The sequence below is a fragment of the Trachurus japonicus genome, chromosome 17, assembly GCF_045865225.1.
Source record: "Trachurus japonicus isolate A0001 chromosome 17, Traja_1.0".
Classification (NCBI taxonomy): domain Eukaryota; kingdom Metazoa; phylum Chordata; class Actinopteri; order Carangiformes; family Carangidae; genus Trachurus; species Trachurus japonicus.
Genome location: NC_140923.1, coordinates 13,125,728 through 13,142,644, shown reverse-complemented (window position 1 = coordinate 13,142,644; position 16,917 = coordinate 13,125,728). Strand labels below are relative to the sequence as shown.

The following is a 16,917-nucleotide window of genomic DNA, read 5'->3' as shown; positions in this document are numbered from 1 at the left end:
TTTGTAACTAAATTAAGAGACTTAAAATAATAATCAACTTAAATCAAAAACAACTTAAATGAAGGTGAGGAATTTTGAAATTTACATTTATGAATTATGGAACTTCCCCAATAAAATGTACATCTTTTTTTTGCGCGTGCGTGTTCGAACCCGAACGAGCGCGTCGTCCGTGACGTCATCACGTCAGCGCTCAGAGATGAAACAGTTGTTGTGAAAAACTACCAGATGAAGCGGTGACCCGGGCGGCAGGTGAGTGGTGGTGGTGGTGGTGGTGACACTCAGGCCTTTTTTTACCCAGCACAAAAAACTACCCAACACTTCAGCTCTGGCCGCGACAGTCGACTTCCCGCTCACATATAAACTTTTTAAGTTAGCGGCTTGGAGCTAACGACGAGCTAACGGCTAGCCGAGCGGCTAACGTAACGTAGCGTGTTAACGTTACCGTCAGTTGGCAACAGCAACAGCAGCAGCAGCAGATGAGCTCGCGGTCTGTTTGGGAGCCACCTGACAACCGCTCACATGATCCAGACCGCTGCGTCCAGCTGCAGCTCACAGGACAGGACGGGACAGGACAGCACACACACCGCTTTAATGTGTCTGTGTTGTTTTAGGTGTCGTTTTGGATCAGTGGGGGAGTCGCCGAGGGGCTGTTGAACAAGCCAAAGAAGCAACAACTACTACTACAACAACAACAACAAGTACTACAACTACAACTACTACCATAGCAACATGTTTGGTAAAAAGAAGAGGGCACCACAGCCCAGAGGCCAAGGCGCTGCTGCAGCCAAGCAGGTAACAACAACAACATCTCCTCATCATGTACATGCACTCACATAAGGTAAAATAAAAGCACCACTACACCACTTTTTCTTTTTCAAAGGAGGTTAAATCGAAAGCAACTGGACTTAGTTATTTGTCTAGGAAGACGTTTCACCTCTCATCCAAGAGGCTTCATCAGTTCATGTACGCATCTGACCAGGCTGGGACTGGTCAGCCTGGACAGCCTGGTCAGATGCTACATGAACTGATGAAGCCTCTTGGATGAGAGGTGAAACGTCTTCCTAGACAAATAACTAAGTCCAGTTGCTTTCGATTTAACCTCCTTTGAAATACTATGACCTGGGCAAATGAGAATATGCACCGGCTCACTACACCACTGTAAACACACGACATTACCACCATTAAAAGAAAAAACTCCTACTGAAACTATCATCATAGCATTCACATAATGTTTATTTAGCATGAACAGTGTGTGTACACATTAACACTTCACCTGTAGTTCTTGTGCAGGTAGTTGCAGACATGTAGGCTACAGGTCAGTTGTGGCAACTAGAACTTTATATCTTACTACAATAGCAACATGTTTGGTAAAAATAAAAAAAAGAAAGAAGAGGGCACCACAGCCCAGAGGCCAAGGTGCTGCTGCAGCCAAGCAGGTAACAACATCTCTGATTGTGTACAGGCACTCACATAGATCACTCACATATAAAAGCACCACTGTAACCACACAACATTAAAAGGAATACCATGCAGGTACCAAAACATTAACATAATGTTTGTTTAGCATGAACAGCAGTGTGTAGACAATACACACATTTCACCTGTAGTTCCTGTGCAGGTTGCAGACATCGTGGCAAATCGAAAACTTTACATCTTGAAGCATAGACACAGTAAAACCACAACATGAATATTTGAAACCAAGACAAGAGAGAGACAACTGGTTTAACCTCACTGCGAATGGGTTTGTGCAATCACACAGTGAATTTGCAAAAGGCACTGCACTTGCATTGTACTTTAACCTTGCTGATGCTAGTATTTAATTTATTTATTTTTACTATCGTTCCTTTTTATCGCCACACAGGACCTGAGAAACAGGATTTCTTTCCTTCCATGTAACATTTGGCGGGATGACAAATAAAGTCTTTACATTTTTTGAATCTTTGAACTCCAGAGATGAACAGCAGAAAAACAACACCATGTTTACAACCAGGAAGTTTGCACCATCACATGCTCTCATTAAAAAATAACTGAGATATTCAGTTAGTTAAAGGAATTTCCGATCACTGTGCATTATTAATACCGGCTGCAGCAACTCAGCGACTGGTTTACTGGTTCAAGGTTGCAAATGAATGATCTTCTATAATAACATTATCATTAGCCATAAATAGAAACTGTCAAAAGACTATGATCTTAACTATATTGCAGTGATTTTAGTTCTCTTTAATGTATTTTATTTCTCGTCATACATTTTGAATTCACTGTTGCAGTTTTTTAGAGAAAGACTGATGAGTTTGGTGGACGTATAGAGGCAGCTTTTAACTTAAGAAGTAAAAAAAAAGGTACAAATTTAGGCTCCTGTGACGTTTTTATGACATATATTTGCAGCATTTAATGGATGTAGTAGTTTTGGATATATCAGATACAGTAACTGGAGATATTTGAGATCAGTGGTCGGGATCAGAGAGGTCGGGCACCATTAAATGGGTCATCATGAGAATTCAAATAGTTGTGAGTTGATTAATGTGGTAGCGGAAAAAACAAAGTTGCAGTACACTCATTTAACCTCTGAAATGTACTTGGATGTAAGTATAATGTAGGATAAAATAGACACATAATTTAAAAAAGTAAAGTACTCGAAGTAGCAACATGTACTGAAGTTTCTCTTTTGCCTCCTTGGTTGGTTCAGATGGGTCTGTTTGTGGACCTGGACCCCGAGCAGATGATGATGGGCATGGACGAGAACCTGGACGACCCAGACCTGGAGGCTGAACTCGCTGCTCTCACTGGAAATAAACCAGTTGCCAGAGGGAGGGCCAAGCCGAAGGGGAAGAGTGAGTGGAGCGGTTATGATGATTTCTAATCCTAAACGTACTGTACCCCCTTTAAATAAACCCTCAGTATTATTATTATTTTTTTCCCATGATCGGATTAATATGTGCAAGTTGTATTTTCACAGGGTTCTTACGGATCCTTAAAAAGTCTTAAAAGGCATTGAATTCATTAATCTAAAAACAAGGCCTTAATTGGCATTAAAATGTCTTAAATCAATTTTTCAAAAGTCTTAAAAATGTTAACACATGATAAGTGGTATTTTATGGTTGTAATTAGTCTCAAAATAACATAGAGAAGTTAGTGGCGGTCGTCAATGCTAAATCTCTCAACACCACCAGCTCCCGAGTCAGTGTTTTTTTTTTTTTTCCAGACTTTTTGTGCATTTATTTTGAAAGGACAGCTGGAAAGAGACACAATCCAATGTTCATGTAGCAGTCACTTTACCTTGGATCACATAGGAAAGTGGGTAAAATTGTCCCTAACCCTATGTAATTGATGTGGTGTTTTTTTTTTCTTTTTTCTGCATTTGTGTTTATTATGAAGTCGGTCTTAAATTTCATTTCAAGTGGCTTTAAAAAAAGTCTTAAAAAGTCTTAAATTTAACTTGGCTTAAGCTGTAGGAACCCTGTTTCAGTTGTACCGTCCCATCGACAGCACATGAGCTCAGAGGTCAAGGTCTTTCACATCAAACTTGCAAAACTATCGCTGCTTTGGATCTAACTTTGTACATGTGGTGTTAGAAAAAACCCTCAAACTCTCTGAGAGCTCACAGAACTGTTGTCGTTTCATCTTTTTCTCCCTTAAAAAAATGTATTTATTGCAAGATGTGAAGTTAAACATCACATTTGTCGGGTACAAAGTGTGTGTGTGGGAGTCTTTCGCAAGATGCATTGGACACATGTTTTGTTTCCCGATACTTTAAGCTGTATAGTACATTATGTTACTGCTGTGTTCCTAAAAAAAAACCTCCTGCAACAATGTGGCTCTGCAGATTTATTGTCCCCGGGAAAAAAGTGGTTGTGCCGGTTTTTTGCCACTGTTGTGTAGTTTAGTATTACATTACTGGTATTCCATTATAGTGATAAATCTAACACTTATCATGTGAGATGAGCTGCTGGTGTCACGTTTAAACTCACTCTGGATTGTGTGTGAAATGTGACTGTGTTGTTATTGTTATTGTTGCAGGTCCTCTACCAATGGATGACATCGCCAGAATGGCTGATGCGTGTATGAGGGACGTGGATGAGGACGGAGACGACGATGACGTGGAAGACGATGAAGATCTGCTGGTCGGTGTTTGTTTATATTCGTCCCTGTTCTGTGCAAATATACATTTCAAGGTCCATGACAAGGAGATCGTTTAACAGACAAATATACGTACGAGAAGCAATTAAAGGAGCTGTACAAACTCAGCGCAGGCATTCAACAAATATGAATTATTAATGGTTAATTCCACAGAAATGAAACTGACATGATGAGCTGCAGCAGCATTAACATTTATTCTGTGCAAAGTTGTGCAGAACAGAAGCAGATCTACATGTGTTAAATAGCTGTTGGAAGCGTGATAGGTTCACTTGCAGCACGTTTCGGGGTTTACAGAGCTTTTCATTTGTCAGACAGCTGCACGATTTCCTGACTCCGGCTTAATGGAAAACATGTGTCACTCTGTTCTCTGAAATCCAAACCGTAGCTCTTTAAGAGCATTCAAAGCTGGCTGCTGATCAGTTGTTGTATTTTTTTTTTTTCCTTCATCAGGCCGAGCTGCAGGAAGTGGTGGGTGAGGAGGAAGATGAGGATGTTGCAACTGTTTCCTCCGCATCTTCTGCCACTATTGAATCTCAATCTCAAGCTGAAACCCCAGAGTCCCCACCGCCACAGGTACGACATGTGCTGCCAGCCAGCCTCCACTTTGAAACCACAATTCATGTCAGGTGGCACTGTTGAGCTTTCTGCTGATGACAGGAAAAGACAGATGTGTTTGTCCTCTTACCCTGCTGCTCACCCACCTCTTTATACCTTAATCTTTGCCATTTTTCATAACTACCTCAGTGAAAAAGGCCACCGCTCATCCGTCGGCAAAATACTTAGAAACTTAGAATACAACAAAATAGCAACTGCACACTCAAAACACTGTGCATATATCAATGTATTGCAAGCTTTCGGTCATTGTGACATGCCCGAAGGAGGTCACAATGACCGAAAGCTTGTAATAAATTGATATATGCACAGTGTTTTGAGTGTGCAGTTGCTATTTTGTTGTTTTCTAAATCATAACTAACTACCTCAAAAATGTAATTTACCTGATTATGTGACTAGTAGAATGAATGCACTTGAATATTTTCACTATTGCTGCCGGTAAGTCTGTGCATTGCTGTAAACATATTGATTCTTTTACGGACTCTATTTTTAACAAGTGTTTTAAAGATGAAGATACGTAAGTGTGGGTGAAAAAGTCACCACTCTCACAGCAAGGATGATGAAGTCAGTATTTCTTTATTCGAGCAGTGCACAGGATTTCACACAAACAAGGTTGTGGGAGAGAAGCTCCCCAAACAAAGAAGTCTCTCAGTATTTAAACACAGTGTATCACCTTGCTTAGCAACAGCCACGTTATCTCTTACGTTGCAAGGAAGATGTTCTCAAAACTTTGCTGTATCAAAGCAGGTGGCATACCTCCACTATCTCAAGGCTCTTCTTCTGAACAAAGCCTTCTCACACAACTTCTCTGCAAAACAGGACATACATATAAGTTAAATGAACACATTGTATTTTTCCATCAATAAGATGTGCATGTGAATTTCCTTTTATTATATATCTCTGACAAATACTTTCCTTTATCAACCCACTGCTTTTGTTTGCTGAGTAATTTCTAGACCAACCACAGATGTACCAGATGTTTTTTTTTTTTTTTCGATAGGCAAGGCAAGGCAAGGCAATTTTATTTGTATAGCCCGTTTTTACAAACAGTTTGTCTCAAAGGGCTTTACATGGCATCATAACAACATCCTCTGTCCTTAGACCCTCACATTGACTGAGGAAAAACTCCATGGAAAACCCTTTTAACAGGGAAAATTGGAGAAACCTCAGGGTGAGCAACAGAGGAGGGATCCCTCACCCAGGACGGACAGACGTGCAATAGATGTTGTTACAGACAAGAAAACAGTTTACAGTTTATGTCACAGAATGTGAGATAATGTGAGATAATGTAGATAATGTTTATTATAGCATCTACCTCTTTGTGTAGAAGCAGGAAGCGAAGAGCCCCTCAGCGGCCCCTGGCAGCCTCCAGCACACCCTGGAGGAGAGGGCGGCCATGTACAAGACGGCCTTGCAAAATGCCAAGAGCGCAGGGGAGACGTCCAAGGCCAGGAGATACGAACGGGGTTTGAAGGTGGGTGAGATGAGTGGCTCAAAGAAGAAATATAAAAAAAAAAAGAAACTGTCACTTTAAAAACAGCCAAACTGTGTGAGCAGCATGAAAGAAACAGACAGGCTGGGTTTTGAGTTGAGCTCCCTCGGGGCTCTGTGCTGATTTTCATCTTCAAACTCAGTTCTCACATTCTCATTTCCGTTACATATCATGTTTCATCTAATTTGTGCGTGCCCACTTAGGCACTTAAAGGGATAGTTCTAACATTTTGGCGAACAGAGCCGCGAGCTGCTCAGAGCTACGCTACGGAGGCTCATGGGATTTCTTTGGTTTCCCTCATCAAACTCATCAAATACACAATCCAACAACTCCAAAACGCTCTGGTGGACAAGTTGTGACCTGCACATTCACCACGCTATGAGATAATAACAGAACGTTACCACACAGAGTTGTTTTAGAGGTAAATTCATGCAAAACCGCTGATGTGCGTGCCCGTTGGGGGCAGTTTTTCAGCAAGCAGTCTCTGCATTTGCCTCTAAAACAACTCTGTCTCGTAACAATCCGTTATTATCTCATAGCGAGGTGAATGTGCAGGTCACAACTTGTCCACCAGAGCGTTTTGGTGTTGTTGGATTGTGTATTTCGATGAGGGAAACCAAGAAATCCCATTAGCCTCCGTAGCGTAGCTCTGAGCAGCTCACGGCTCTGCTCCGCCGTTCTAAAAATAGCTTGCACCGACAATTAAAGGTAACAAACCTACTGCTACGACTATAGGGATTATGGCAATGGGCCAATTTGCCAAAATGTTGAACTATCCCTTTAACCATTGTGTCTTTAATTTGTCTGCATTAAACTGCAGTGAAGCTTTATTTATTTAACATTAAGAGCTTCTCACTTCAGTTTTCTAAGTTATCGTCTGTTGTTTTCGCTCTGTTTCAGACTTTGCAGACGATGTTAGCTGCTGTGAAGAAGGGGAGGCCGGTGAGCGAGGCAGAAATCCCCCCTCCCGTCCCCACCGGAGCCTCCGCCCCCCGACCCGACGTTCCTGCGCGACCTCCTCCCCCTGTACCCTCGCGGCCTGACGCTGCTCCTTCAGATCAGCCGGAGGAGTCGGAGGAGGCCACCACACCACCGTCAGCCGCTGTGCCGGAGATCATCACACCCACCAGCGAAGAGGAGCAGTCGTCTTCCACCGCTGCTGCCAGTCTGAGCGGCGCCTCGTCCCCGGAGGAGCAGGCGAAGGAGCTGCCACAGAGCAGCGAGACAGATGGTCAGTTTGTCTCGGTTCACACGGTCAAATCACTGATAGTTGTTGTGGCCGTTGGGGACAGTTGGCTTCGGTTTGACAGTTTAAAGGGATAGCTCAACATTTTTGGCAAATTCTCCTATTGCCATAATCCCTATAGTCTATATAGCAGTAGGTTCATTACCTTTAGTTATCGGTGCATGTTGTTTTGAGACGTGAGCTGCTCAGTGAACACAATGGAGGTGACCGGTACAGGTCCCCTGCCCTGTCCCTCATCAAACTCATCAAATACACAATCCAACAACTCCAAAACGCTCTGGTGGACAAGTTGTGACCTGAACATTCACCACGCTATGAGATAATAATGTAATGTTATGAGACAGAGTTGTTTTAGAGGTAAATGCAGAGACTGCTTGTTGAAAAACTGCCCCCAACGGGAACGCGCATCAGCTGTTTTACATGAATTTACCTCGAAAACAACTCTGTCTTTAGGCATTTATAATACACACATACACATACAGAGTGGTTACATGAAATAATGGGACCAATCAAAGATGAGATAATCATGTATAATTATGTAATATTACGACACATGAAGCAAATACTCTGAACTACTTGTGCTTTTGAAATCATTCCACCCAGCAGTCGTGTCTGGAATCTAGTTCAGGCTGCATTTACCTCGAAAACAACTCTGTCTCGTAATGTTACATTATTATCTCATAGCGTGGTGAATGTGCAGGTCACAACTTGTCCACCAGAGCGTTTTGGAGTTGTTGGATTGTGTATTTGATGAGTTTGATGAGGGACAGGAGACCTGTACCGTTCACCTCCATTGTATTCACTGAGCAACTCGCGTCTCTGCCCCGCGGATCTCAGAACAACATGCACCAATAATTAAAGGTAATGAACCTACTGCTATGACTATAGGGATTAAGGCGATAGGAGAATTTGCCAAAATGTTGAACTATCCCTTTAAAAGGAAACATGCTGTCCATGCAAACACAGTGGTCAAAACAAAGCACAAACCAGAACAGCACACAGTCTGTACTGTACTGTACTGTACGGCCTCGGCCACCCACCAGGTGGTTAAAGTTAAGTTTAAAACTGTAAAGACGAGCCACAGGGGGTTTGCACCATCACATGTGACCGCTGACAATATAATATTTAATTCTTAGTAACCAGTTCATTAATAATATGAGAATAAGTCATGAGATAATTGATCAGATTTCTGGCTTTTTTAATCAGTGAAATATTCAGTCACATTTACTGTGTGTAAATATATAACATACTGACTCATTGAGGGGTTTATTCTCCCACATAAATAGGTTTCATTCACTTTTCTGTTTTTTTTTTTTACAAAGTTGCCTCTGACTATCTCATGAATGCGACCTTTCTCTGTGGTAATCGTTGTGTCTTGTGGCCTCGGCAGCTAATGAGGCGACCAGGACGATGCTTTTGGAGAGGCAGAAAGAGTACAAGATGGCAGCTCTGAGAGCCAAGAAGCAGGGCGACGTGGAGCAAGCTAAACTGTACTTCAGGACCAGTAAGGTGAGTTACACTACAATTTATGCTGTAACCTGTTCAACTTCCTGTGTAGGGAATTTGCATCAGAGATGTTGTTGTGTTTTGCATACAGGTTATCTGCCGATTTTAAAAAGTGTTTAAAGCTGTGAATCGAGTTGCTTAAAAGAGTAAAAAGACATGAGAAGTGGTACAAAGACTTAAATTGAACTTTGTAGAATTTGGACTTTGTGAAATAAAAACAATGCATATGCTTTTATTTGTTCAATGTGAGCTAAATACATGATATCGCTTCTTTTTCTGCATGTAGCCTGCAAACATATGTTATCAGTAGGATTAAACACCAGACACTGCTGAGCTGCAACCGCTGATAAAGTAACATTTCTAATGCACCTTTTTTGTTTGTATCACTCTGAACTAAACACAGCGAGTCTGAGTTTTGCAGCTGCTCGTTCCCATTTTAGGAATCCTCCTCTCAACTATGTGAAACATGCCAACAATCTGGATGCTGACAAAGAGCATCATTATGTGTGACACTGTCGGGATTTGTTGTATTTTTTTTTGGGTGCAGAGGTTCGACGCTGTGATCGAGGCGTTGGAGAAAGGACAAGCAGTCGACCTGAGTGGCCTTCCTCCTTCTCCAGGACAGGGTGAGGTTTCCTGTTATAACATCAGCTTTTAGTTTAGCAACAGGCCAGGCAGCAACTAAAACTTTATTTACACCATTTAAAAAAAGCTGAATTTTCTCTCTGTGGTTTTTACATGAAGAATAAAATGGTTTAAATGCAGGAAATTCATCCTGATCAACAACTGTTTTCAAATTTCAAACCATGTGTAGCTAATTTCTACTGGACCAGTGGGGTGCAGTGTTGTGGACAAAGAGTAGACACGGTCGCGCACATCCAGTTCAAAAAGGTGCTGGCCTCAAAATTGTAGACAGGAAAGGCAAAAAAAGGAGACCGCACACATCAGCTCTCTTATGTGCAGATTTATTAGCACATCAACAATAGTAACGTTTCGAGCGCATTGCTCTTCATCAGACTAAGTCATACAAATCAGACGCCCCGTTTTTGAACCTGCCCCTGAGGGTCACATGACGAGTCACATGGTAAAGGGAATGTATAAATCAGAACACACCTTGTGCAAAACAAAAACATACAAAAATATGTCAGTCAGAACCCATTATGCCAACTATGTCCTCACCAAGTATTGGGCACATACATGCACATGATGTGGGAATGCCCTGGAGTCTATTCCTTTTGGCTCAGTATTTTGAATCTTCTTTCACGTTTAATTCAGACAAATATACCTTGTTTACCACATATATTGCTTCTGAATGATGACACCCCTCTGAATTTATCATTTCTTAAGAAGAGAGTACTGTTTGCAGGTTTAACTGCTGCTAAAAAGATGTTGATAAAAAGATGGAAACCACCACATGTTTTAAATGTGTATCTGTGGAAATTATCATTTTATGAAATTTTGTCACTAGAAATCTCCAGTGCCCGTGCCCAAAAGGCAAAGGTAGAAGCTATACATAACCTAGAAGCGGCAGCTGAGAATGTCAAAGCGTTGTTTTGATGGGCTTGCGTGTTTTTTTTTGTTTTGTTTTGTTTTGTTTTGTTTTGTTTTGTTTTTCTCTGTTTCATGAATATGTCTGCTATGTACTTTTGATAATTATTGATAACTATTTATTTATTTTCGTTTGTTTGTTGTTTTTGTTTTTCCCTGTAATCACCCTAACCTAATGTTACCCCCAGGACCCGGGACAAGGGTGGGGTCAAGGGGAATGGATAAATTGAATTGTAATGAAATAAAACAAAATAAAAAATTGATCACAAAAAAAAAAATATATATATATCAGTCAAAACTCCATCATAATTTAAATAGATCAACACCCATCAGGCCGACTGGCCGTCATACAGATCTAATAAATTAGAGGCGCCTCTAGTAATAGGATGGCTAATTTTCAAAGTCTAAAACAAGGTTATCACATTTTTTACATTTTATACATTTTAATCATGTTTAGAGATTTAACATATTTTAGATTTAAAGCAGATAACAGCGGCACAGCCGTTTCGGCTAATGCTGTGTTCAAGGCAGGCTTTTGAAACCGTAAGTTACAGCTTCAAGTCACAACTACGACTTGGTAGCGTTCCAGGTAACCCGTAGCTCGTGTTTTTACCGTCCTGTTGTCTGTGAAAGTTCCCTATAACGGCCACTCGTAACTTCCGACCCGTGAACTCGTACCAGATCGAACTGGTATGACTTCACAGGAAGGAAAAACACAAAGTACGAGTTTCCTTGAACGCACCATGAGTTAGCAGCCCCCGCCCTTGTCAGGCATCAATTGGTCCTCGTGCTACGTCACCACATTCACGCGCATCCCTTGGCTGCACACACAGCCCTTCATGCCGTTCTCTCCCCTCATTGGATAACACTTGTATCCCACAAGGAAAATTTTCTCCTCGGGTTACAGCAGAGCAGAGTGACGGAGAGACTCGTGTTTAGGCTGAAATACTTCATGTAAGTGATTGCTGACGGAAAATAGGACTATTTAGGACTTATATTAACAAAAACATTCCACTGATATCTGCTTTAATCATATTTTAAAGTTCAATTACCTATAACCTTGACCTAGATAAAGGACCAACCCAACCACAAAAAATGGAAAAGTTAACATTATATAGAAGACCAAACATGCATATAATCCAACAGTAGGACTCCCTCATGATAAGTATCAAGAAGCAAAACATGAGAAGTAACTACTACAACGATCATACCTAGGATAGGACATCTCAGGAACCACATATATCACACGAAAATAGAATATAGACAATAGAAAATAGCAAATAAGCAAATAGCAAATAACAAATAACAAGACCCGTCATAGTCGGTGCAGTGTTGTGGACAGAAAGCTGCAGCATCTCTTTTTCACGCTTCATGTGTCATGCTCATCATGATGTTTTTGTGCCTCAGGTTCAGGAGGAAGCTCGGCCCCAGTGAAGGAAACGCCGCTCACCCAACCGGTCGCAGCCGCTCCAGGTGACAATCATTGTTCCAACATTAGGAAGCCGAAGCACATGAGCTGTTGAGGCGGCTTCAGTTTCGTTTTGACTCGTCATATCGGGCCGTTTTGAGTCCCCCATCCCCCCCCTTCTACACTCCACACACACACACACACACACACACACACACGTCTCCTAACAGTATTTATATCAGTCAGCCAGTGTCACCTTGAGGTTTTACATAAGGGGTGAGTTCAAAGACATGGAAACACTCAGTGCCGGTTGTGTAGAAGCACGACTAACAGAGACTGTTGAGCAAAGAAGAACTGCAAACAATTCAACCCTAAAAAAAAAAATGACACTGCAGATAATGAATGATCATGATAATTTGGATATTAAAAGTGAATAGAACAAATGGAAATGACTTGTAGTTTCCCTCGCTGCAGTGTGAAGGTGAAAGAGAAAGTACTGTGTCTGTACTCATCTGACACCAGACACCAGTGGACAAAAAACCTTAAAGGAATAGTTCACCCAGAAATGAAATTCAGTTATTATTGACTCCGGAGTAGTTTTTTATTCCCCAAAAGAGGGGGGTTCGTAGTCCAAAAAACGAAACCTTTATATGAGAGTCAATAGCGCCCAACACAAAAAGGTCCATGAAACTACACAAAAACCTTGTAATCTTCCTCCTTATTGCTCGTCCGCTGCAATCCAAGTGACCTGAAGGGATATAGTCCAGAGTTTACTTCGAAACGACGTCATTTAGGACATTTTTACAGCCTAAACAGTCCTGAATTGAATTTGCCTGGGGCACGTGAATGTCAGAGCGCAATACAGGACTGTTTGGGCTGTAAAAATGTCCTAAATGACGTTGTTTCCAGTAAACTCTGGACTGTATCCCTTCAGGACACTTGGATTGCAGCGGACGAGCAGTGTGGAGGAATATTTCAATGTTTTTGTGTAGTTTTATGGATTTTTTTTGTGTCAGGCGCTATTGACTCTCATATAACTGTTCCTTTAATGCTTTTTGAGTTCATGGCCATATAAGTGAGAGTCTTTACTCGTTAGTTACTCATCAGTCTCTCTCGTCTCAGCCCCTGCAGCTCCATCAGCCCCTGCAGCTCCCAAGGACGTGCTGGAGGCTCTCGAGCAGAGACGAGCCAAGTATGTGGAGGCGTCGGCTCAGGCTAAAGCCGGCGGCGACGACCGCAAGGCCCGAATGCACGACCGCATCGCTAAGGTACGCACACACCTGGTGACCCGAGCTTAAAGTAGTTATGAACAGGTTTGATTCTTGTGTTTATCTCATAAAGAAAATAAAGCGTACACTAATTTTTCTTTCTTTCTTTTCTTTTTTTTTTACAAAGCAGAGTTAACAGAGAGCTTCGGTCTTTAAAGGGATAGTAGCCTTTTTTTTAAAAGTGGGGTTGTATGATCTACAAATAGCCCCTAAGTACTTTAATTGCAGTAGAAGACTCTCTACACTCCACCCGTTAGCAACGCCAGCCCATAATAGCCCTGCCCAGAGATTTACAACATACAGTGTTGTGAAGGAAAAACACAGTTTTTATTTGGACATAACCAACTCACGTATCCCTCCGCCCAGGGTTAGCGCCCGCCGATCAGCAGTTGGTTAGGTCCAAATAAAAACTGTGTTTTTCCGGCGCTTTGAAGGGCTGGAAAAAATTATATTATAGCGAACAATGGAACTGTGTATTTTTTTTCAGGTAAAACCTCTTTTAGGCCGTGAAAATAGGCCGTTTCTTTGGGTCCATTCACAACAATGTATGTTGTAAATCTCTGGGCAGGGCTATTATGGGCTGGCGTTGCTAACGGGAGGAGAGCAGAGAGTCTTCTACTGCAATTAAAGTACTTAGGGGCTATTTGCAGATCATACAACCCCACTTTAAAAAAAATGCTACTATCCCTTTAAGATGCTTTTAAGTTCTTGCATATGGTGCTTATATTTAAACCTGTTGTTTCAGGGAGTTATCATGTTTATAATGATATTGACCCCTCAAACTATGCATGGTTGAGAGCAAACTATTATAACTATAACTAAAATATTATAACATTACCTCTGCTATTTTTAAACCATTCAACGTCTCTTTCTCTCTCTCTCTCTCCCCCCCGCAGCAATACCAGAGCGCCATCCGAGCTCACAAAGCAGGAAGAGCAGTCGACTTTGATGAGCTGCCAGTTCCCCCCGGTGAGAGTCTTCATTGATTCGTGTGTTTTTTTTTTGAGTCGACGGAGTAATTTTCAAGTTTACTCGTCGCTCTGTGAAATTGGATTTGCATTGTGTTTACAGCTGCGTGGCCCCGGGGCTCTGACTTAAACTATATCACAACAACACACTGAGTCTCTGTATCAGTGCCACAAGATCTGTTAAGCTTAATCTTGAATTCAGTGTTTAAGGATTTAAATGCAACTGAGAATCTTTTTTTTAAATTTTTTTTTATGTTTTTGCTTTTTTATTTCACAGGCTTTCCTCCGATCCCAGGCCACAAGGCGACAGGGGCTGAGCAGGGGTTCGTTGCTGCTCTGGAGGCAGCCAATAAGCTCGCGACCACTGATGCTGATGAGGCTCCAGATGAGGACGAAGAGGAGAAAGAGGAGGAGGTGGGCGACAGAACTTCTTAGCTTTTTGTCGTTAAAGGGATAGCAAATTGGGCCCATTGCCATAATCCCTATAGTCATAGCAGTAGGTTCGTTACCTTTACGCGAGCTTCTCAGAGCTACGCTACGGAGGCTCATGGGATTTCTTCATCAAACTCATCAAATACACAATCCAACAACTCCAAAAACGCTCTGGTGGACAAGTTGTGACCTGCACATTCACCACGCTATGAGATAATAACACAACGTTACGAGATGGAGTTGTCTTAGAGGTAAATTCAGAGACTGCTTGCTGAGAAATTGTCCCCGACAGGAATACGCATCAGCGGTTTTGCATGAATTTACCTCGAAAACAACTCTGTATGTGTATGTGTGTATTAGAAATGCCCATAGACAGAGTGGATACATGAATTAATGGGACCAGTCAAAATAAAGAATAAAATAAATTAACAGAAATCGGACAGGTTGACCAAGAAAAAACAAGAGGTAATAGGTTGCCCTCCCTCACCCTTCCCTTCCCCTTGTGGTTAAGTTTTTGTTACAGCGCCGTGTCTTTGTGTGTGTCTGTGTGTCGTAGTTGAAGTCTGCTGTTCCAGAGGAGCCGAAGAAGCTCCTGTTGGACGTGTCCGCAGCAGCTCAGGGACAGAAAAGGACTCCCTCGGCTTCACCGGACAGATCAGCTGCTAGAGAAGGACTCTCACCAACAGGTGCAACAAACACAACACTGATCACCAACATCTGCTCTGATTGTCAATAATAACCCTTTCAGTCACTTTCAAGTATGAACAACAAATGTTCTCTGACAACTACGTCTCATTACTTTTAAATTTCCTGTCTGTCTTCGTCGTCCAGCGGTTCAGCAGCTGGAGTTCCTGGAGGGTCGGAAGAAGCAGTACATGAAGGCGGCGCTGCAGGCAAAGCAGAAGAACGACATGGAGCAGGCCAAGGTCTTCCTCCGCACCGCCAAGGGCTTCGACCCCATGATCGAGGCGGCTCGCAGCGGGAAACCTGTGGACATCAGCACGGTGAGCGGAGACTACAATCATGTGGTTCACTGACTCGTAGATAAGATTTATGTTAAAGCAGATATCAGTGGAATGTTTTTGTTAATATAAGTCCTAAATAGTCCTATTTTCCGTCAGCAATCACTTACATGAAGTATTTCAGCCTAAACACGAGTCTCTCCGTCACTCTGCTCTGCTGTAACCCGAGGAGAAAATTTTCCTTGTGGGATACAAGTGTTATCCAATGAGGGGAGAGAACGGCATGAAGGGCTGTGTGTGCAGCCAAGGGATGCGCGTGAATGTGGTGACGTAGCACGAGGACCAATTGATGCCTGACAAGGGCGGGGGCTGCTAACTCATGGTGCGTTCAAGGAAACTCGTACTTTGTGTTTTTCCTTCCTGTGAAGTCATACCAGTTCGATCTGGTACGAGTTCACGGGTCGGAAGTTACGAGTGGCCGTTATAGGGAACTTTCACAGACAACAGGACGGTAAAAACACGAGCTACGGGTTACCTGGAACGCTACCAAGTCGTAGTTGTGACTTGAAGCTGTAACTTACGGTTTCAAAAGCCTGCCTTGAACACAGCATTAGCCGAAACGGCCGTGCCACTGATATCTGCTTTAATCAGTGAAAACTGGTTTGGATGAGAGTTTAGGAGTATTTTTTTTTTCTTCTGAATATGATTTTTTTTGTACTATTGATTGAAGTTATTACTTGTTTTTGTAATTAAAATGTATCAGGAACAGTAAATAAACTCAGAAAAGAACTGATTTGCTCTGTTGCAATAATGAAAAATTAGCATTTTCATATTTTGTTGTTGCTCAGATTATTTCACTCAATAGAAATAGACATTTTTTATGCTGAACGTGTTTGGAGATTGCGTAACCCTTTAATTTACAGGCCGCTAATTACGTGATAATGTTGAGACATAGCCAAGATTGATTGATTGAATTGATTGAATTTATTTATTTAAAACAGGGACAATGCACAAAAAAAACATTAATCTTGTAAAACAAGAAGAGATGCTCTGAGCCAGGTTATAGCAGCAATTGCTAATTTCCACCTGTAGTCCCTGGGCAGGTAAAGTGCTAAGCAGATACAATATTAAGATTAATTGAAATAAGACATGATAACCATAATATTTAAAAAATTGACAGAATGCACTAATAAAAGCAGGGAAACAGGAGCGCCAAATCATAAAGTGCACAATAGAGACCAACAGCACACTCTCTCTCACTCTCATCACACATTCAAACACATACACGTACAATACACAGATAACAATCATCCTCCTCTAATAACCACACTCATAGCC

General features: G+C 41.9%; 1 protein-coding gene across 1 annotated transcript in view; it reads left to right on the top strand.

Moving 5' to 3' along the window:
- The first annotated feature begins 193 nt into the window (after positions 1 to 193).
- Positions 194 to 16,917, top strand: part of cc2d1b (coiled-coil and C2 domain containing 1B) — a 35,502-nt gene continuing 18,778 nt past the window's right edge. The window contains exons 1-15 of the mRNA XM_085804317.1: positions 194 to 249; positions 612 to 792; positions 2,687 to 2,831; positions 4,018 to 4,121; positions 4,588 to 4,710; positions 6,077 to 6,223; positions 7,142 to 7,472; positions 8,878 to 8,996; positions 9,541 to 9,619; positions 11,949 to 12,014; positions 13,072 to 13,217; positions 14,114 to 14,186; positions 14,463 to 14,599; positions 15,174 to 15,303; positions 15,449 to 15,621. Coding sequence (XP_085660443.1) covers positions 730 to 792; positions 2,687 to 2,831; positions 4,018 to 4,121; positions 4,588 to 4,710; positions 6,077 to 6,223; positions 7,142 to 7,472; positions 8,878 to 8,996; positions 9,541 to 9,619; positions 11,949 to 12,014; positions 13,072 to 13,217; positions 14,114 to 14,186; positions 14,463 to 14,599; positions 15,174 to 15,303; positions 15,449 to 15,621 — 1,836 coding nt within the window. The 5' untranslated portion in view covers positions 194 to 249; positions 612 to 729. The remainder of the gene's footprint in view (positions 250 to 611; positions 793 to 2,686; positions 2,832 to 4,017; positions 4,122 to 4,587; positions 4,711 to 6,076; positions 6,224 to 7,141; positions 7,473 to 8,877; positions 8,997 to 9,540; positions 9,620 to 11,948; positions 12,015 to 13,071; positions 13,218 to 14,113; positions 14,187 to 14,462; positions 14,600 to 15,173; positions 15,304 to 15,448; positions 15,622 to 16,917) is intronic.